General features: G+C 38.0%; 1 protein-coding gene across 1 annotated transcript in view; it reads right to left on the bottom strand.

Moving 5' to 3' along the window:
* The window catches only part of apoba (apolipoprotein Ba), a 32,909-nt gene extending 16,590 nt beyond the window's left edge, over positions 1-16,319 (bottom strand). The window contains 21 exon segments of the mRNA XM_007897031.2: positions 1,221-1,431; positions 1,847-1,968; positions 2,441-2,623; positions 2,921-3,126; positions 3,343-3,510; positions 4,186-4,380; positions 4,483-4,662; positions 4,867-5,092; positions 5,838-6,049; positions 6,645-6,791; positions 7,271-7,388; positions 8,345-8,572; positions 8,680-8,896; positions 10,040-10,125; positions 10,803-10,927; positions 11,230-11,385; positions 12,804-12,960; positions 13,207-13,352; positions 14,318-14,433; positions 15,557-15,607; positions 16,240-16,319. Of these exon segments, the coding sequence (XP_007895222.2) occupies positions 1,221-1,431; positions 1,847-1,968; positions 2,441-2,623; positions 2,921-3,126; positions 3,343-3,510; positions 4,186-4,380; positions 4,483-4,662; positions 4,867-5,092; positions 5,838-6,049; positions 6,645-6,791; positions 7,271-7,388; positions 8,345-8,572; positions 8,680-8,896; positions 10,040-10,125; positions 10,803-10,927; positions 11,230-11,385; positions 12,804-12,960; positions 13,207-13,352; positions 14,318-14,433; positions 15,557-15,607; positions 16,240-16,297 (3,308 nt within the window). The 5' untranslated portion in view covers positions 16,298-16,319.
* Positions 16,320-23,482: the final 7,163 nt, after the last annotated feature.

The raw sequence follows: 23,482 nt of genomic DNA on the forward strand, positions 1-23,482 counted from the left end.
TAATAATAATCCTTTAATTTTGATATAGCGCCTCATCACATCCTGTAAAGTGAATAAACTGTATATTTTGTGGGAGAAATGCGGCAGCCAATTGCACACAGCATTGCCCCACAAACAGTCATGGATTGAATGATCACATTTTTTTTAAGGAATTTATAGCGATTGACATACTCTCTTATTGTCATTCTTTATCCTTGTGCACAAGTACTTACAGTGGAATTTCAAAACTACTTCATTTTCGATAACATTTTAATTTATTTCAATCTACATTTGATGATGCTGGAGCTAGGGAATGGAAAACGTTTCTATTTTCCACATCCTATTTCAACATGGATACCTTCCAATTCTGGCTTAGCAAGCAAAGGTTAAGCCAGAATTGGAAGGTGAATCTCCCTCCTTTCGGCCCAGCAATGTGCTTTAACCACTTGTAATCTCTCAGAGCCATCATAAAAACACGACCATGTGAAATTGTTCTCTAGTTTTCATTGTTATTCTCAGGACTTTTGATGAAAAACATTATCAATTTAGTGCAAATTTGAGCCAAATTATGAGCAGCTTTGGGTCAGGATCCCAGGGGGATCCCAGGGGGGGGATTGAATAGAAGTGTTCAAAGTTATAAAAGGATTTGATAAGGTTAACGTAAATAAGCTGTTTCCCCTGGTTGGAGAGTCCATAACCAGGGGACACAAATATAAGATAGGATCTAGAGATTTTAAAAGAAAATTTAGGAGGAACTACTTCATGCAGGACGTAGTGAGATTGTGGAACTCGTTGCCTGAAGCAGTGGTTGAATCAGATAGTGTAGATGCATTCAAGAGGAAGCTAGACCTTCAAATGAGGGAGAGGCGAATAGAGGGTATGGGAGGAAGTAAGGAATGGGTGAAGATTCATGTGGAGTATAAAAGAACAGCACAGACTGGTTGGGCTGAGTGGTCTGTTTCCACGCCATACGTTCTTTGGAGCTCTTTGTAATGACATTGCATTAAACGGGGCTTTCCCCCCCTAATGTTTATATATTATGAAAATAGGTGAATAAGTGAATGAAATCAACACATTACAATACTTTGACATGTGGCATATTCTGTACATTTATCGAATGCTTTATTCAAGCATATCTAATACGACAATTACTTCCAAAATGAATCAAATGGGAATGCCTGATTTTTTGCAGTTATTATTGTAATGACAGTGATTTGTAGAAAACAGTATTTCAGACATACCTTACACGTCCTATGAGAGTTACTTCAGGCACATTTTTGTTTGTGATGTTAAAGCTGAGAGCATATGAGATCTTTTCAGATGCAGATGTATCTTGAATTCCCATTTTCACACCAAATTCCATATCAAATTTGGGAATCTGAATGTCTCCTGTAACAACATGCTTATTTGTGTTGTATTTAATTTCCACCTTAGCTTGTGTATCTTCAGCACCTGTTTAATGAAAATAATTTGTGATTATCAAAATACAGATAAACTGAACAAGATATCTTGGTGAATTAAAAATACTGTAAACATCATAAATTCACAAGAGTTGTTCAGGTGAAAGCTGAGGATGGAGAAAGTGTTCCATCAGTGACAGTCATGGGATTGTAGCTTTTTCTTCTAATTGAATTCATAACTCCCCATAAAATCTGTTAAAATGAGCTGCAGCTTGCATGATAAAGATAATAAACTTACCAACAAAACCACTCAGCAGTTCATGTCACTTCTATCTAAAGCTGCAACTATATATAATATATTAAAATTTATTTGCAAATATAAATGCAAATAAAATGTTAACCATATAATTTATATTTTTACTTGAAGCACAATGCATTATGTTTGTGAATTGATAGGAACAACCTACCTTCTGCCTGGACAGCAAATTTCAGAGAATGTTCTAGGTCTCCTTTGTTCTTTTGAGATTGATATGTTAATGTCGCAGAATACTCATTTACAGTGCCAGTAGGTTCAAGCTCAACCACAAACCTGGAATTAAATAAAACATGAACTATCCTGAAGCATAATAATACTGATGACCATAACAATCCTGAAAACTGCTACCACACTCACGCCTACCACCTTTCTGCCTCTCTTGCTGGTGTGGTTCCATAGACACTGGTTGCCCCCCATATCTGAGAAGTAGCCCTTCAACTTCCTACTCGACTGCCATAAAGTGCACAAAGAGGGTGCTATAGAAAGGCCAGAACTAGGAACCCTGGATGGGTTTCTTCTCTCAACTACAGAGAACACTGGGCCAATTTAGACCATGAGCCTCAGCTCCAATATTTTTGCTATGTTGAAGCTCGGAAATATTTACTGGTTAAACCAGGATGTGAGATTTCAGTTCGAATATGATTTTGAGGCATTTCATTTCTCTTTTCATTACAATCATAACAATACAGTCATGTTGCTATTTTTCAGATGCTGGTGAATTATCTGACATAGACCCATTACCCACCTTGTTTCACCAGTCAGTGGATAATTGGGGGCATTGTCAATTGAACTTGCATTGGAGTATGTGGCACTGCTGCATAGGTTAAGGCCTGAGATCAGTGGTTTGCAGGATTTCCATTCTTGTCTGTTTTCCATGATGGACGGGATGTCTTCAATTTTTGTACTGTATAACAGCGACAGTCGATTGCTGTAAGAGAACAGAGGTGACATCTGTTAAATCCACAGTTACGTCTTTCTTTTAATTATATTGATGAACATAATAATTATCATCGCATTTGAAATAGCTCCTTATCATGCTATTGAGTTGTATCAAAGCGCTTCACAGGATATACTGTACAGTGAATTGACTGTGTATTTTGTGGGCAAAACACGGTAGGCAATTGCGGACAGCAGTATCCCACAAAACAGTCGTGGATTGAGTGACCAAATTATTGTTACTTTTATTTTGAATGGTATGATGACAATTAATTAATTTATGTCGTACCTCATACTGAAGAGCTTGGTGGGTTCCTTTGGTGCTGGGATGGTGAGTTTAACTTGACCGTTATTCATGCTGATCTTGGCTTCAAAACCAGACTCGTGATATAAGTTGTAATTCATCTGAATTGCATTTCTGGTAAAATCAGGTACATTGACTCCCAGTTGGCTCACAAATTCCACTCCAACTGATGGCTTGATAAACATGTCTCCCTGATGTTCAAACAATATTGACTTCTATTAACAATTGGATTTGCAAATTCAACAAGAATACTTTTGATGTAGATACCAATTGTAAAGCAATCTACATTCAGTCTTATTTTTCATTTTAAATACAAAATACAGATTCACAGATGAGATATTTTACCATATTATTCACACTGTACATTTTAAAAGTTTCTGGATATTCTGAAGAAAAATGCAAATTACCTGCTTTCTTTCAACCTTTATTCCTGCTTTGGCACCAGGAGCGATTACACCTGACAAAGAGAACTTGAGGGGAAGACCAGCTCCAGTTGGAAGGTTAAATTGATTGTCCATGAAAATATAGTGGGCAAATAGGTCACCACTTGTCCCCTTTAAAAGAGCCTGGCTGATCTGCAAAATTAAAAGTATGCAGCATATAAAATCACACTACAGATATTCACATGTTAAAATATAATTGAAGCATAGTACCTGCTTGGACTCATAATAGTAATTAGTTTTGATTCAGGCATTTCATAACAGATGTTTCTTTTAATACCCCACTGCTCTTGTATGTATGCACATAAAGCCTTGCCTACAAATGATGGACAAGAACTTCTACTTACTGCTCAGTGTAAGACCTTATAAATGGTGAATTATAATTGCAAATTATTAAAGTGACCACATTTAGCAACAAAACATATTTCACCTTCTATATCTCTTGAATTTTCAGAAAACATCTAGTAAATGTGCCTGATAAATGACAAATTGTAAGTTCATCTTAGGTTGTATACATACATATACAATAGTAGTAACAAAGAAATTTGGTCTCTGACTGTACATAACAACAATTGGCATTTAAACAGTGTCTCTCACACTGGAAGAACATTTCAAACCATCTAGGTGGCTGGGAGGCTGGTCTGCTGGAGTTCAGGGAAGCTGGGTACATTTGTAATGTCCCTGTGCAACAGACAACGACTATTCTAATGGGAACTATTACTGTAAAACCTCCAATTATCTTACAATCTGACCCAATTTCACTTTGATCATATCATTGATGTTACTTCTGTGTATGGTGATGTACTGTACCTGTACTGGAAGTTGCTGCAAGTACTTGGAACTTCTTGATAGCATTTCTCCCAGCAGCTTGATATCGTTGAATTTAACATATCCAAGTTCATTTCCGAGTATTCTCAAGAAAGCATTTGCTTCTGGTGTTCCTGCCTGTGTCTGAATCTCCTTCAACATTTTTTGAAAATTGAGCATGAGTTCCTTCATCAGACCCTATTGAGTGTCAGGCAAGAAAGATACAGGGTGATTATGAGATAACTCAGTCCAATAAATTAATTCCTAAACTCATTAAGAGAATCACTCAGAAACACTTACATCTTTTGGTGCTTCGCTGTTTCTGCTGACTCCAAACCAATTGAACAGCACTTGTGATACCTTCTCTGGAACTTTCCCATCCACCCAATACAAAGCCTTCATTGCGCTGTTGGGGAAAAATCCTTCTAGACCAAAAATAGCCTCCAGAGATGGTTCAAAGCCTTTGCCGTCAAGCCCAAGCTGTGTAAAAATAACCAGTTAATTTAAATTGACATTACTTTCCAATAACTGAATTGGTCATATTTTAATTCTTTACAGTTAACAGTTATTACTTTTATTCAGATCCAATTATTTATGTTTCATTTATTTGTTATATTTTCTTGATCTAACTTTTAAATCCATGAGTAATTCAATCTGGATTGCATTAGATGTAAATATTCCTACCTCAAAAAGGTCAATGGAGCGACCAAAAGCATTCAGAGTGGTTTCCAGCATGACTGCTCTTGGTATCCTGGTGTATGATTCAAAAATGAGATTGCTTTGCACCGTAGCAGCCACTGGCCCTTTTAAACCTGGTATATTTGTCTTCTTGGATGCCTCATAATGTCTGGATAATCCTGAAAGGTTTACTAGTGGATCTTTCAGCACTATGGCTACTTTGTTTTTTAGTCTGTAAAAGAAAATTCAAGTTCAGGAATTCAATTGGGACACATGTGATCAATATTGTTAGAATCCCAAATTCCTTCAGAACTCTCAGCAATGCCAATGACAGATTTATCTACATACAAACAGTTCCACAATTTCGAGGTCCAACTGTTAGATAGGACAATCCAAAGAAATTGACTATATTGAATGGAAAGGAATGCCCTCTCTTTCTCAGCTTTAAGTAAACTACATTATTGCTGCAGGAACATGGAAACAAAAGTGGCAAAGATAAGATTGCTCATAATTCAGAAGATTATATTAAAAAAACCTTGGATTGAATATCATGCCATACCACTTCAAAATGTTGCAAAGTGTTTTGCAGAGTTTTTCAGTGAAGTGCAGCATTTGTAGGTGAATAGAGCAATTCATGCACAACTTGTACTCCAAACCGGTACAAAGTGAATGATCATTTTTTTTTCATCTGGGGGAATGTTGACAAGGAATCGGGAGAAACTCCCTTCTCTTTTTGGATAATGTCATGGGATATTTATTGTCCAACTGAACAAGCAGGTGAGATCTGGATTCAATGTCTGATCTGAAGAACGACATGTACAACAATGCGGCACTCCCCCCCGCACTGCCCTAGAATGTCATCTTAGACTATCAGCACAATGTCCCAATGTGAGGCTGATTCCACACCGTCACCACCAGTGCCCACTTAGCTGAATGTGGGCATGTTGGCTAACATTTTAATACAGCAGTTCACTTACTCCTGAACTGTGGGCTCCTCTGACTGAAGAATATGAATCAGATGCGAGGACACAAAACTTTGCAGTTCCTCATTTTCCTCAGTTGGCAGATTCCTTGTGATTTTTCCAAGGTCACTTGTTGATGGATTCTTCATGACCATGAAGTAAGCTCCCAGTCTCTTCAGGAGAGGCGAAGTTACATCCAGATACACTTGAAGAAGCATACTGCGCGCCTAGAAGTAAATCATTGATAGGTAAGTGAGCCGCGGGTTACATCACAAGGTTGGGAGTTGGAACAGAGGCAGTAGGTTTTGAAAATATAAATAGTTAAGAATAGGCAACAAAGAGATTGAATAAAAATGGTTCAGAAAAAAAGTCAAAGAAAAATAGAAGGAAAAAGCAAAAAATTAAGCACAAGTAAATTTTTAACAAAATATGTTAATTAATATTGTGTTATATGTATTTCAGGTTAGAGATAATATGACTGATGTTTTAGTAATACTTTAGTAATACTTTCTTGTAATACTAGTTTTTTTTAGCATCAGACTGTGCCAGCTGAAAATGACTAAACTTATCAGCTGACAGAGACCTACATAAATGTGTTAACAATTAAATGGTTAATAGGCTACTCTAAACAGTGTGTCAGACCTTAAACAGGTATCAACTCACAAAAGTTCTGCATAAAAGCAGATATCAGAAAAAGACCAATGCTTGAAATTCATGTCTCATAGTATATTGCATTTCGAAATCTCAAGTAATAATTCTAAAGATGAAAATGCTTCTTTGTTTAACAACCTTATAACAAAATACATTCATTTGTGGCATTACCTCCTCATTCAGAGTCATTTGTCTGAAAGCTTGAATTGCAGCTTGCTGAATAGAGGGGGAAGTGTTAGAGTTCACCACACATTTTAGGAGAGTAGGTGTAATTTCAGGATTTGCGTTCTCCATTGCCTTTCCCATATTTCCGAGTGCCTGGAGAAGAAGAAACAGATTGAAGTGTGAAGTAATTTTCAATCTGGTTGTAAGACTTTAAGAAAAGTCCACAAATATACAGTCAATTTACTTTACAGTATATTCTGTGAAGCGCTTTGAGATGTCTAGAAGACGTGAAAAGCCCTATATCAAATGCAAGGATTATTATTATTATAAGCACTATGGTAAATTTTGCAATATTTCTTAATTAAGAAAAGTCTCTGACTTGTACTTAAATGCAACCTGCTTAATTATTTAAGTAGGAGTTGTTTTCTGTAAACAAAAGTGCATCATGTTGACTTCCACTCCGAAAATGGATTGAGTTGGAACCATAGGATTGAGTTGAGTCATAGACTTTGTCAGTCATTTTCCTGTTTTTTGCATTCTTAATTAAGAAATCCTGTCAAGAAATCTCGCAAAATTGATCCTGTTGTTTCTGTGGCAATGAAAACTTTTGTTCTTAGTTACAAAACAGTTACCTTTAGAGTCAAGTAGATCTTGTCTTTCTCACCAGAGCAGTCACTTCCAATTAAAGACATCATGTAATCCGCTACAGCCTTCAGTTCAGGTCCTACAGTCTGTTGCTTATTATAAAACCTAACAGATAAATATTACAGCATTAGTGATGGGAATATCACACTGATAGGAATTATAAACATGTGTCAAAAGCATCCCATTTATATAACAAGTTTAACTCTTCTTAAAGGTGATCTAATGCTAAAGTTGAACATTTGAGAATGTTGATGATGTCATACTAACTTTATCATTTGAACTACTGAAATTTCTCTGCAACTGTCAAAATTCAGAATTATAATAATATTTGCATTTAGTATAGTGCCTTTTCACACTGAAATGTCTCGTAGCTTTTGGCTATGTAGGGAAACACTATAAAAAGGTGGTTGGCTGCTTGGCTGTCTTTGCACTGGAAGTATTTGGCAGTTTCATTGTCAATCCACTAGATGGAGCACTTCAATGTGGCACAGTGCATGGAGGGAACAAAGCTTTGCAGGAACAGCCCGACAACAGCTATCTGGACAAGTCTGCATCAGTGGTGGAGGTAATGGGGTCCCTGGTGGGCTTAGGTGTATGTATGGCACCTTTACCTCCAGCTCCGCCCCTCTTCCCGTCACTCTCCGCGCTGCCTCTCACAAGGTTGAATGATGCAGGAGGCAATGTGGAGAGTGGTGGGAAGAGAGCCAGAGCGGGAGGTGAGAGACAGAGCAGACAGTGATGGGAAGGTGGCTTATCGGCCCCCAGTTGGAAAACTTGGCTTCGCCACTGTCACTTCTCCTGACAACAGAAACTATTGTGGGACAGAATACAAAAAGGAAATGGGAGGAAGGGATAGATTTGTTCTCCAAACCTATAAGATTTATTTACTTCAAAATGCTGTTTTATTTATAATACTCCTTGCATTTAACAGAATGTTTTATAATGTCATCAAAATATCTCAAAATGCTTTACTGGATTTACTGTAGTTTGTAGCGCTTGTATATTTTTATAGCATATTTTAACAAAGTATAAATCTTTCACCGTGCTTCCAGTGTACTTACTTCCTTACGGTGTGACTCAGTGCATAAAATGTAGCCCGTGATTGCCGATACTTTGCAATGTTGAGAGTCTCCTGAACTCTAGTCTTACAGGGTGAAGGCATGAGTCCCATGGCGTAGGTAACTGCATCAGTCAGCAGGGGAGAGGCTGATTCACTTTGAAATAGTTTCAAGATTGCTGAAAAACATTCTGGTGTCCCGCACTGAGGGAGAGCTTGCAAAGTAATGGAGCTGTCAAAAAGAAAGAGATCCAAAGTGTAAGTAAAGCAAATAGGTCAGGCATTTTCTACCAATACTGAAGGTATTGGTCCAATTACTGAACTGATTGTCTTTTTTACCTGGATGTTTCCATAAGCTTTGGCAAGATAGTCCTTAGTGCATCTTTCTCCATGCTCCTCAATTCAGATACAAATATTTGAAACAAATTGGCTCGTTGTTGGTTCTGAGCAGTCTCCGACTGCTTGACCAGCTCCTGTAGAGTTTTCAGGGCAGAATCTGTGCTCTTTACTCTGCTATCAACATATTCCAGCGTCAGTTCTTTTACGTTTGCTTCATCTATGGATAAAATATTTAAAAATGACTCTTAATCTCCAAAACCTAAGCAATTATCTCACTCAAAAGAGCTGAAGGTTGTCTACTGTGAAAAATTTAAAACTTTCACCATGCCACCAGTGCACTTACTAGTACTTGGTGTTACAGAGTATGCTCTAGTGGTGTTGGAGCTCAGTTCAGATACATTGATGAAAGAGCTTTACTCCACATTTAACTGTTAAATCTGACATCTACCAAAATGCTTTTCATTGCTGAGCAACACGTACATCAAAAATTGTTAAAACATTAATGCTCCATCTGCCATTCATTTCAGTAAATACAGTAAACTCCTGATAGCTCAACTCTGGCTTAATTTGTCACTATCATTTAAATTGCCATGCTGTCAATATCCAAGCGACTTCCCAAACAAAATGTTAATCAGGGACACAGCTTTGGTGGTTGCTCTGCTTAACACGTAACTAGTTGTATTCTAGAAACTCTTGTAAGTATTTACAATGTAAAATTGATGAGATAGACTCATCCTATAAGATGGATCATTCCATCATGGAGGCCTCTTGCCCTATCCTGTGATTGGTATGGGCGCTTGGCAGAGATTGGACGGGCAATGCTCAGTTGCATTGCAGAGGCGTCTGGTCTATTGAAGGGCAATGCCATGGCCTCCTGCCCTATCCAGTGCAGCCCTCAAATAGCCAGAGGCTTCTGCGATGGATCTGAGCATGCATTCCCAACGAGTGCCCATACCAATCACGGTGCCCCCTTGTGGCTGGACAGGATCTATGCTTAACTTGTCACTCCAGATAACTAATCACTGAGCTCTTTGCCCTTGGAGTGATGAGCTATCAGAAGTTCACTGTAGTAAAAGCAAAATTAAGTATTAGGGCAATAAAAGTAGGATTTCACAATAATAGTGATTGTATGAGGAATCATACCCATAGCAAACAGTAAATGGCCAACTCGCAAGAAGCTCACGATCTACTTTTGGTGCCCAAGAGAGGAGATTTCATGAGTAGCTTTGACATACTGCTGGACATTGGCAGGATTCCCATTAGCAATTCTGAATTGCTTCTAGTGAATCCAAATGTGAACCCCAACAAAGACACTTGATAAGGAGAATTTCGGTGCAGTTATAAAGGAGTCATATCTTACCTTCAGTAAAGTATCGGCTGTTGATCCGTTGCAATTCGCTGAGTTTAAGTGTCTGTTTTACATGTGTCATTATTCCATATTCGTTTCTGATAAGAAAAGGAGACAAAATGGTTAATTTTGAGACTGCACTGCCTGACTGGATTTGTTATTTACGGCACTTTCAACAAGTCAACTTTTAATCATTGAAAGGGCTTAATAAACTTTTTTTTCATTCTGTGTTTTCTGTTGCAAGCTAATCTTTTTATATATTCTATAATATAGAACACACTGATTTGTAAAGGACCTGACCACTTTAAATGTCAACAGGAATCTCAAGATTGAAGAATAAATTTGTTATAAATTAACTTTTACAATATATAAAGAATAAAGCTCACAGCATAATGATCTATTCAGAATGTGCCAGCTGCAAAGCAGTAATGCACTAATGGCTTATTTTGCATATCATCCTTTGATGGTTTTGAAGAACAATAACATTCTATCAATGGTTTTACCTTATGAAATCTGAACTAGTAAAGCAGTGTCCCTTATTAACATTTTGTTTGGGAAGTCGCTGGGATATTGACAGGCATAAATCTTTGGCATAATCCATACATGTTGCACACTGCAGTTTTCTGCTCGAGCTGGCTATTGCAGTGTTTTACATTTGATTTTGATTTCTGAATTACCTTGTTGCTTTGTAGTCAAAAATTCTACAACAGGGAATATCTAAAATATGAAATTGGTCACCAGCATTGATTGTCAACTATATAGTGGATTAACATACTTGTGAGAGTAAGGCAGGAAAATGTGTTTTTCATTGCAGGTGGCCTCTGTTACATGCTTCCTCTTGACATCTAGGGAATATTTGCAAGACTGGCTGCTGCCCAGCAGGGATGAAAGTGGCATATCCTATATAGAGAGAAAAATAATGGGTTTACATTTCTTCCTTAAAGAAAAATATACACAGTCAAACCTGTCTTCAACAACCTCTTAGAGGATTAGGCCAAAGTAACCTTTATGTAAGGGTGGCCCCTGAGTAAGGGTTCCTTGATGTGTGAACTGGTCTGTCCGGATTGTTGCAGGGTGATTCTTAACAGGGGCGGTTGCTCATTGGAGGTGGTTGGTTTGAACAAGTTTGACTGTAATGACTTTGCATTGTGTGACTCTTTTAAGCATTCTGAAACTGAAAGGGAATATTGTTGTTTTCTTACCAATCCTCTAACCAGTGCTAGAGGGCTGCTAACGTCTGTGATGGGTGTAAATCTGCTGCACTGAGTGAGATCTCTTCCCATGGTTATATCAGTAGCTGTGTCTCCTTTTCTGTTCTTCACTGTCAGCTGGCTTGTGCAGTTGCCGTACACTGAATCCTGCGTCACGAGGAAATGAAATAATATTTTTTCAAGGAAAGAAGGCAGTGTATAGACCAGGATATAATGTTCATTGATCGCTACAAATATATTTTGGTTCCAAATGGGATATCCCATTATAAACATTTAATGGCACAAATCTCTAATTTTAGTGTAGTAGTTTTGTTTCCCTAACTTTATAATAATAATAATAATCCTTCCATTTGATATAGCGCTTTTCACATCTTTTCAACGTCTCAAAGCGCTTCACAGACTAGACTGTAAAGTGAATTGACCGTATATTTGTGGGCGAAACGCACTTTATTCGCAGAGAGCTGTTTATCAGTAAAAGTGGGCTATAATCTATATGAAAAAGGGATTCATATGCCCAGTTCAGTAAAAATAATTAAAATGTTTGCAGGTACATCAAAGAACATTCATTGAACTGAATTTGATATTCTTATGTTCCATCTTTTAATACTTTGTACCAAGTAACATTACAACAACAACAGCAAATTACATTTATAGAGCACCTTTCACGTCGGGAGGACGTCCCAAAGCACTGAACAGTCAGGTGTCGGGGCCCGAGTATGGGGGAGGGGTGGTGTAGGGGTAAGTGAAGGGAAAGAGGTGGGACAGAGACCAAAGGCACAATCGAAGAGAAGGGTCTTGAGATCGGCCTTGAAGGAGGCAAGGGAGAAAGTGAGGTGAAGGGACTGTGGGATGGAGTTACAGAGTGTGGGGGTAGAGAGGCCGAAAGCCCGGCCACCGATGGTAGGGCGGGTCGGGCGGGAGACATGGAGCAGGCCGGAGCCCGCTGAACGGAGGGAGCGGGCAAGTTGGTAGGGAGTCAGCAGGTCAGAGAGGTAGATGGGGGGCAAGGCCATGTATGGCCTTAAATTGTCATACCCAACTAGCCATTACACTTTACAGTGAATCCTGTGTACTGCTCTGAGACCTTCTTTCAAAGAAATCACTCTGTATTTGATTTTTCCCCCTTTCAAATGTTTATCCCTCTTCTCTTCTCCTTAGGGGGCACTGACCCAGGCTGGGGTAAAGTTCTAAAAGCACAATTTAACCTTCAGTACTTGTAGTGAACATTCTTTATGTGTGAGGTTAACAGTGAGTGTTGGTAAGGTATGTGACTAAAGTGTGGCATTGCAGTCAAGATCAATCCTACCCTCACCTAACATGCACACACATGCACCTTCCATCTGGAACACTGATAGACTGTTATCAGAACCCTGCTTGATTTTTGCCAAAGTGATGCCAATTGTAGCAATATATTACTGCGCTAGCTGAGATCAGCTAAGTGAATATAGATTGGGTGATAAAATGTGGCACTTTCCTACTCTATGTGACTCAGATGTGGAATTAATTGTAACTTATTTTACTGAATGCACTGAAATATCTTCTATTCATAAAATACTCTTTCTTACCATGTTAACTGTTTGTGTGTCTTCATTAGATTCCATTGGCAGCAAAAGGGCAGAAATGATACCTCTCTTGACGTTGAGAATGTTGGTGGTTTCATCTTGATGTGGGTACAAGGTAACATCCATTCGTTCTGATGTAGTGATGAATTTCAGCTCGTACCTGAGAGAAAGAAAAAGACATTTCATCCAATTAACACTGACATTCTTATATGTATCCTTCAGCAACACAAGCAATCTGAAATTGTGTTTACATGAAACGTCTGGTCTGCCTTGTTAGTCAGCTTAAGGTAAACATGCATTAGCTTATGTTAAAGCTCCGAAAAGCTTGTACTGCTCAGTTTCATATCTTTTTCAGAAGAAAAATCCACACGGCACAGAAACCTGAGATAAGGTTGATGTTACTTACTGGGACATGGCTTTCTGGAAGTCTTCTGACTCTTTAGATTTTTTGAAGATCGGCTTGCCATCTGCATTGATGCTGTGTACCTCCTGCAGTTTGCACTGATTTACCTGCATCATGAGCCCACAGTGCCGAGGGACTTCCAGTTCAACCTAAACACAAGAGGCAAGGTTACAGCTATTGAGTTTCTGCATTCACGTTCATCTCTGTTGAGAGATACACAACCTGCGCACATGCAAGGTACATCATGTTGTGTGAGCTAAAGCCATTCAGCCACACTTCCTAGTATATGTCTAAAAGAAAAATTCACTCGAAGAAATATTGGGAAAATTAATAATAATAATCCTTGCATTTGATATAGCGCCTCATCATATCAAGATGTCTCAAAGCGCTTCACAATATATACTATAAAGTGGATTGACTGTATATTTTGTGGGTGAAATGCGGCATTTATCGACTCCTTTGAGAATTGCTGAGAACTATGAATTTACCAAGTAGAAAGCTGCACACTGATTTTAGGTGACAGCTATGTAAAGAAAGTTGTAAGTATTTTCCTGGCAGAGTTGAGCGATTGTGTGGGATATTGTTACTGGCAGATAAACATCAGAGCTCATTCAGCCACTGCTGATGAAGGCAGATTCATTACGACATCCCAGACATTGATCATCTCACAGATGATCATCTGTGAGATGATCAACCAGAGAACTGGTTGCATATGACCAGCCATCTAATTTCTATCATTTTCAATCAACTGCAAAAATTTTTTAGCCATTTTTAACACTTACTAATTTATAAGCACGTATTTTCTTTGTGATTTTTCAAGTCATGTTTAAACATAGTTGGTGATTACTTGACAATTTGTAAAAATACCAGATGTTCCATTTTTATCCAAACAAATATTGTATCAGACGTGTTTGAGTAAAGGAAACAATCAACATCAAATGAGTTAAAGAATACTGCGTTGAATAAAAGCATCTTTGAAATAATCATTACTGTGATTATATTTAGCCCAAACCATTTTCGGCAGCTGCATTTTTTTAGATGCCTCGTTAATATTTTATTTTGAAATGTTGCACAAGTAGGATGTAAGGACGCAACGATGTAACCTGCAACTTACTTTGCAAGACATCTTGATACCGGAGCGTGAGTTTGCAGTCCCAGGCACTCCATTGGAGGTCTCCACTTCATACTGGTACAAGTACTTTCGAAGATATCTGAAGCGACTGGTATTTTCTGCATTGTGTAAAAAAAATGTTAAAAGGAAGGAATGGATTCAATATTCTCCAAGGTTGTGCTTTACGCTTAAGTATTGCTATTAACAATGCCTTGTTAGTAATGGGTGTGTATATTATAATATTGTTGATTTGCTAATACCAATGCCTTATTATAATGGGTATTATAATATTGTTGCATTAATACAATCTCCTTGCAGTTGCCACCAGTATATATTACTCCCCTGGGAAAAGAAGTGTTAACTACAAACTGAAGATCTCATACCAAATCGTCTCTGAATTCTATCTTATCAGCCGCTTTTCTGATTGAGGAGAGAATGGAATTGTCCTTGACAAGAATGTTTTTTTCAACAAAATCCAGACACGTCAGTTTAAACTTTTAAATCCACTAAGTACAATTACATTGTAAGACAACAATTACATTGATTACATTTTTTATATTCGAATTGAAAGGAGGTCTTGGGTTTGTTATCAATTGCAACATTTCAATAACCCTAACTGTTTTCTGGTTATTATTGTTAAATAATAATAATCCTTGAATTTGATACAGCATCTTATCACGACTTGGAGACTTCTCGAAGCACTTCACAGAATATACGTTAAAGTGAATTGACTGTATATTTTATGGGTGAAATGCAGCAGCCAATTGCACACAGCTGTGCCTAAACAGTCTGGATTGAGCTACCAAATCATTATTTTGCTTTGAAGGGTTTATTATCCCCAGAAAAACGAACCGTCAAACAACTAACAATTGGGTTCCTACTTACTGTTAGGTAAACAGAGGCGTGTGGAGTAAGGAAACTTGCCCAATGTTTCGTCCTGCCCGGGAATTGAACCTAGGTCCTCTCGTTTGCGAGGCAAGTGCTCTAACCACTGAGCTACAGGACTCCACAAATGTGATAATAATAAATAACAATCCTTGCATTGGATATAGTGCCTTATCATGTCTTCGATACATCTGAAAGTACTTCACAATATACTGTAAAGTGAATTAACTGTGTAATTTGTGCGTGAAATTTTGTGATTTTGCTTCAATAACAAGAGTAGGTGCAAAGTGGACTTGAAATTGCATAAATTAGTTGTAGTAAATTAGTTTAATAAAGAAATAATTCACAAGGGCTTACTTAAACAGTATTGGCTGTCTTTTGTTTCTTCAGAACTGTCATCTCTTTGTTCTGAAAAAATAATAGGAGATTTACATAAATAACGAATAAAGTGTAATAAATATCTCTGATCTCTATGGTAAAACATTTTGACAGTTATAATTTGAACTTTTAAATAAATTTGCCAGATAACATTTTATCTGTGAAAAAATTAAATCCAATATAGCCGAGACAATTCCTTTTGTTTCCTATTTCAAATAAATATAGTTTTTTTAACTCAATGTAAAATAAAAGGTCTGCATAAACTTAACTTTAAAATTGTCAAAGTAAATAAAAAAAATTCAAGCGACATCACACTAACTCGTATGCTTCCTTACAAAGTGTTTAAAGCCATTTAGAAATTATATATCCGCTTTTTCAAAAAACAATAGTCATTCAATTTTTTTATTTAAATGACCTGCTTTTAGTGTCAATTACAAAAATGCAGCAGGTATAAATCATTTTCAATTGAGCTGAATTAGTTTGTAATCTAGAAATATATATTGTTAAAAATAAAAATCCCAGTACCATTTATCGGATATTGCGATTCAAATTCTAAACAATGACTATGTTATAGTCACCGTACAGTATCGTGTGTGGTTTACATTGTATTTGTCTGTCTTGTTTCCACTTAAAGCAAACTTACAACAAAGAAACACACTTACGTGCCAAAGCACAACTGCTCAATAGTAGCAAGAGGTTGAGCTTCTTCATGAAGCCCATGCTGGGCGATTGATACTCCTTTTGGCCCAGAGCTGCAACCTTCTGAAGCAGTGGTTGACGCTCCTGCTTGGAGCTGTATTTATATACCACAGAGCAGCTGAGACAATCTGTTTCGAAGTTCACTTAACTTGTAAAAGTAACCAGAAAGTCCAAAGGTTAAACTCGGGATCTTATAGACATTTAACACAAACTTAACGCAGCCTAAGAGTAGGCAATATAGAATTTTTGTGTGAAAATTGATTTTCAATATAAAACAGTGATTTAAATGTTTCATTTATTTATTATAGGGAGGGGGGTGGTGTGTGTGTATTAAAGTGAAGACCAGGGATTTCATTCTATTTCCAAACCATGTGATCAACAACAAGTTACAAAGGTTAAGGAGGCAGTAACGTAGAAGGAATTAGATGACATCACAAGCTGAGTGAAATTGAGGTAGTGGTGAACATCAGCTCAAGTCCAGATGTGTTGAAGGCTAAGAACACATCCTGGTCTGGTTTGTTCTTTTAAAGCAACGTAATTCTTGCTGGGGGGTGTTGAGGCTGCATGTTTTACACTTTTTGTAGAGGATTTTTTTTCTCAGATATTATAAGACAACAGGGCATACTCCTGCTATTGAATCTCATGATCTGTTAAAAGGTTATGTTGTATTATGTGATTCAACGAACAGCACTGTTGTGATTGATTTAGAATCCTGTACATAACTTCCAATCTTAGTAAAGTAGCAATCAAACAATTTGGATTTGTGTTTACACAAACATAATATTTTTACAAGATGGCCGTTTTAAGTTGTATATTTAGTCTTGAAAAAGGTTATGAAACCAGCTAGAATTCGAGACACATTTAGATTGAACCATACCTTAAAACAATGGGGCTTGATACCATTAAAGCCTACAAATAGATGTTATTACTGGCTGCTTGGGACAGGAAGAATAGTCTTAGCAAAATAGTTGCAGCAAAGGCAGAGTCCTCTAAACTACAGGTAGGAAAGGAAATTCAGATTTGTACTCTCACATTGCATTTTCACCCAACAGAAAATGAAATGTAGAAGAACTGTAAAAGCCTGAAAGTAGATAGGAAAGATAAGGGAAAAAAAACCCTATTTACAGTATGCAACAATACAATACAAAATTACATTTGTACAGCACCTTTCACATCAGGAGGACATTGAACTCATACTTGTTGCTGGAGTCGGTATGAAAATTAAGCAGGAAACAGATGACCAAACCCAATTAATATGGTCCCCTCTCCCTTCCCACCTCCGTCCCCTTCTCTGCTTGGTGTTTGACCCTATCACTTGTAAAGTACTCAGAGACTTTGTCCTGCGTGAAGGCTTCTATATAAATGCATAAGAACATAGGAACAGGAGTAGGCCATTCAGCCCATTTTCCAAGAAAATTGTTGTTGTTGCGACTTTTTTACATATAATAATAATAATAATAATCATTGCATTTGATATAGTGCTTTTCACGTCTTCTAGACATTTCAAAGTGCTTCACAGAATATACTGTAAAGTGAATTGATCATTTTGTGATCTCCATGGATATAAAACGAACTTACAAAAATTTCCATTTTTAGCACCTTATATGTCACTGAGTCTGAACGTGCATTTTACAATAACTTTTTTCAAATGTAGTGACTGTTTTTTGTAGACAAATGCAGCAACCATTTACCCATATATGGTTCCACAAATAACCATCTGATGATTGACTGATTAATCTGGAGGAATGTTGGGAGGACACCAGGAGTAACTCTCTTTCATTTTCAATAATGCCATGGAATCGTTATCGTTCACCTGAACAGGTATCATTTAACATTTTATCGGATATTTGGCACCTCCCATCAATGTAGTGCTTCCCCAATACTGGATCAGAATGTCAGCCTAGATATGCAGCAAATGTCCTCTGGACCTGTTTGTGGGGCATTGATCCAAGTACATAAGGGCTGTCTGAAACAACACTTGGATGACCCTCCTTTATCAACTCTCTCAAAAAGAAGGGACTCTGGACTCTGTTTCACACCTCCCTAGAGCGATACACCTGAAATCAGGAACTCAGAGGTATGGGCATGACTCACATGCCACTAATTCATGCACAACACATTGGTAATTATTTTTCTTGTTATAATAATAATCAATAATCCTTACATTTAGTATAGTGCCTTTCACGCCAGAAGGATGTCCCAAAGCACTTCTTTCAGCGCCTTGGGATGTCCTCCCGACGTGAAAGGCGCTCTATAAATGGAATCTTGTTGTTGTTGTTGTTCTCAGCATATGCTGTAAAGTGCAGTGACTGTTTTGTGGGCATATGTGGCAGCCAATTGGTGCACAATCAGTGTCCCAAAAACAGCTAATTTAATGACAAAACACAGAGTACTGCAGATGCTGGAAATCTGAAGCAAAAACAGAAGTCGCTGGGAACACTCAACAGTTCAGGCAGCATCTTGTGGAGAAAGGAAAGTGAGTCAACGTTTTGGATCCACGACCCTTTGTCAGAAAGCAATTCATATTGGAGTTCCGATGAAGGGTCGTGGACTCGAAACGTTGACTCACCTTCCTTTCTCCACAGTTGCTGCCTGACCTGCTGAGTAGTCCCAGTGACTTCTGTTTTGGTAGCTAATTTATTGATGTTGTTCTTTCTAGAAATGTATTCCCGTGCAGGTGATGTCAACACGAACTGCAGTGAACTTTTCAACTCTATGAAGTCATTTAACATAAACTCCTTGTCCTGTTTAGGAGTGATTTAAATTCTTACATCTAATGATAGCTGTTTGAAATCATCTTTTAATTAGAGTTGATTTAATTTTTTTATTTATTCCAAATTGATAATTTCTACTGGGGTTGCATTACTCTTTTCTACATACTTTCTCACAGTTTTTTCCTCTCCTGAAATCACTGAATCATATTGGAGTACAATTTGATTGGTTTTGGATACCTTCAAAGTCCCCTCTCGAGTTGTGCAGAACCATAAGACTTGATTTGGAGGTACCCACCATCAAATGCCATTGAGTGGCCCACTGTTCTCCCAGCCATTTTGCCCCAAATCTCTGAAACTCCTTGCCTCGATCCTCCATTTTGTCCCCTCACTGCCCATCTTCAGATCACACCTGAAGATTTTCCTCTGTGACCGTGCCTTTGGTCATCTCTCCTCTCTTTCCAGCTTGCGGTCAAATCATACTGATGTTAAGTGCTCTGAGATGCTACCCGGGTGAAATGTAAGATGTTGTTCATGATGGTGAGTGCAGTGCAGGTGAGTCAGTCACCAGCAAAAAATCATTTGCAAACACAAGCAATGCAATTCCATCAGATATTCCTGAAAAGATACACTAATTCCATTGGCTAGGCTGATACTCCAATGAAGTCAGAGGTGGCATCCTTCAGATGAGACGTTAAACCAAGGTCCCATTCTGCCTGTCCAGATGCACATTAAAGATCCCATGACAGTATTTGAAAAAAGAAGGGAACTTTCCCCAAATAAAATTAGTCATTCACTTCATGGCTGTTTGTGGGACATTGCTGTGTGCAAATTGGTAGCCACATGCACCTACAAGATATAGTCACTTCACTTTACAGTAAATCCTGCTTTGATTTGGCCATTTATTTCCATGGTTTCCTGTTTCTTCATGAGGACTTTATGAGACACTGCAAAACTTGATGAACACAGTAAGTTTCCCATCAGTCTTACGATATTCTATGTTCTTGTGGGATCTTGTGGAGTCCTGTAGCTCAGTGGTTAGAGTACTCGCTTTGCAAGCGAGAGACCAGAGTTCAATTCCAGGCAGGGCGAAACCTTGGGCAAGTTTCCTTACTCCACACGCCTAATAATAATCCCTCCAAAACCAAAAACAATAATAAATTCGTCATTTTCAATCTACGACTGTTTGTGGGACATTGCTGTGCGCAATTGGCTGCCGCGTTCGCCCACAAATATACAGTCAATTCACTTTACAGTGTGTTCTGTGAAGCGCTTTGGGACATCCTCCCGATGTGAAAAGCGCTATATCAAGTGCAAGGATTATTATGATTATTATTATTATATAAGGCCAAAATTTCCCCACACTTCCCACAAGAATAGAATAAAGCCTGTCCTTAATCATACTGTAGCCTTCCAATACATCTGATATGTCTGCCATGACTACCCAAAGCACCACTTTAAAACCCATTGAATCAGAGAGATTCTTCACTCTTTTATAATATCTCCATATTATAACCTTGTATTTTGGTATCATCCCAGTGAATTTCTGTTTGGGCCTGCTGTGTGTTCCTTGCCTCCTCTGCCCACCATCACAACCAAGTCTTCAACCACCCTCTGGAACTTTTTTCCCTCCTTCCTCCCCCCTCCACTACCACCCACCAACCTCATCTCTATCTTTAAAATCTCTTAAAAACCTGCCTCTTTTCACCTCCCTCCTGTCTCCTCCCCATCTTCCTTGCTCACCTTTTGGCACCATCTCTGTGAAGTACTCTTACCACTCATAAGAAGTTAACCTACATGAAAGGCACCATATAAATGCAAGTTGTTGTTGTTAATACTTGTATGATGACCCAAACAGGTTGGTGAACCATCAGCTATATTTCTAAATACCCATTTTATTGCTGCAGAGATTTCATATTTTCACTGGCTAATGTAAGCTAATCTAAAGTATTAGTTAGCAGTGCCATTAATGTCCATAACCATCTGCATACTACAAAATTAATTAGTGAGAGTCATGAGTAAGGGTGTTTAGAAAAGGTTTGTGTTTGAGTGCAGCGACTTGCAATATCAGCAAGAGCATTTTATGTTCATGATATAGTAAATTACGTTGTTTGGTAAATCCATTGTGATTAGAATGCAAACAAGGTGATGAGGAGTGAAGCAATGGGGAGACAGGAATGGGAAAATGAAGACTGCGGCAGTAACCAAGCTAACATAGTTACAGAACTGTTTGATTTGCATATCAATTTAGTGCATTTCATGAAATCTAAAGTTGCCCATTAATGATTTCCATTCACTCCAGGTATGATGAGGCAGTTGTTTGATTGATTACCCGTGTAATATTGAACACCTTGTAGGAATAATCAGTCGTCATCCTGGTTCAGCTGGTTGCACTCTCACGTTTGAATTAGAAGATTGTGAGTTCCATCCCCACTTCAGGACCTTGAGCTCACAGTCCAGGAAGACACTAAGGTGCAATGATGAGAGAGTGTTGCATTGGCAATGGTGCCATTCTTTGGATGAGACAGTTAAACTGAGATCAAGTCTGCGTTTTCAGGAGGATGTTAAGATCCTTGATGCAACCCAAAAAGAGAACAGGATTATTTTTTGGGTCCAGATAAATGATTAACAACAACAACTTGCATTTTTATAGTGCTCTTCATGTGGGGTAGCATCTTAGAGTGCTTAACAGCAACGGAGCTAGACACTGAGCTGGGAGAGGTGATTGTAGGCATGGTCGAAGAGGAAGGTCTGAAGCCCAGCAAGGAGGAGGAAAGACAGTGGGACTGAGGCAGAGAGTTCCATAGTTTTGAGGCGCAGTGGCTAGTCAGTCACATCATGACTATTTTGGTACCTGCCGGAACAAATTGACTGTCGCACTTGCCTACAGTTATACAGTTACTGCACTTGATATCATTTATCTGAGTAACACTTTGAGATGTTTTGATGTTATATTTCCCAATATAAAATGCAAGGATTATTGAACACAATTGGAATAAACTAATATAAAACCATTGAAATTCCCAATTAAAGAAATGACAACTGTATATAAGTCAATGGCTTCACCCTGTATAGCAATACCACTCTAAAACAAGTGTCAGGAGATATATGAAGGCAGCTCCAGGGATGAAATCCCTTTCATTCTCTTTCACTGTAGGAAAGGTATCTGGGCTCTGTTTGGTGCCTCTCTACATGCAGGATAAGAACTTGACATTAAGATCAAGTCACTTTGTATTTGGTCGCACAGAGGCCAACATTATAACTTTTATCATCGAATTTAACATCATGTAAAATCGGGGCAATTTCTTAAATTCAGACTTTATTTTGAAGCAGGTCTTAAGAAGGACTGACTTCCAATTTAAGATTTGAAGAATTTTCCACAATTGTGTGTGGTCTTGTATTTTAAGACAAAATGGTCTTACAAGCTAAGATTAGGTGGAATTTTAAGTTTCCATTGTCTGGTTATTGCAACAAAGGCAATCTTTGTATTTTTGCCTCTCGGTCTCTTTTCCCCTGACTTACCCTGTCTGCTTTTCTACTCAAACCATGTTTGGGGATTGGATTGCATTGACGGATGTGTCATCTTTTAGATTAGATATTAATTAGATATTAATCTGAAGGTGACCATTAAAGATCCCATGACATGATTCAAAATAAAAAAGGCAGTAGTATATCTTGGTATCTTGCTAACAATTCTTAAAGTTTAGATAACTTAACCATTCACTTCATAGCTGTTTCTGGGACTTTGCTGTGTGCAAATTCACTGTTTCGTTTCCCTAAAAAACAGTCACAACGCTTGACAGTAATTAATGTAAAGTGTGTTTCGACATGATAAGGAGCTGTAAAAATGCAAGATTTATCTTACTGATGATTATCAAGCAGAACAAAATTGAAGTTTGCCCCTTGGTTCGTGCTTTTATGTTGAGACTATTTCCCAGCATTATGTTTGCACCTCATAAAAAAATTATGTCATATCACCTCTCCTTGTTGCTAATGGGTGGGATTTAGAATTCAGAACATGAAGGCACAAACTCCTTGTTTCCCAATATATGGCACAGTGCAATGGAAATCCCACACAATTTCTCACTAGAGCTGGGTGGGAGGAACTATAGGTTCACCATCTTGCAGCTAAGAAACCTGGTTTGATAGCACTGTGACTGACTAATATCAGGATCCAAAGGACACATTTCAGACATTTGAGTCATTTTTATTCATTGGGAATAGTCTTAAAATGTAAAACAATACAAAGTCACTATTCAGCCAAAAAATACAAAATCGATGAATGAAAGAAAAACACAGAGGCAGAGGTCAGAAGCTTGCTGCTGATTTGTTTGCCCTTTGCCCCAAGTCTGTGGGTTACGGTTTCTGTATCTCCGGGTGTTGCTGATTTACTGTCTGAAACAGCTTAACAACTCATGTGAACACTTCTTCATAGGCAAGTTAATTGGGTCAAAAGTTACAGAGCTTGATGTGGGTTGTTTACCGATAAGCATCC

This window comes from Callorhinchus milii, unplaced genomic scaffold (genome assembly GCF_018977255.1).
Source record: "Callorhinchus milii isolate IMCB2004 unplaced genomic scaffold, IMCB_Cmil_1.0 Scaffold3, whole genome shotgun sequence".
In the NCBI taxonomy this organism is placed as follows: Eukaryota; Metazoa; Chordata; class Chondrichthyes; order Chimaeriformes; family Callorhinchidae; genus Callorhinchus; species Callorhinchus milii.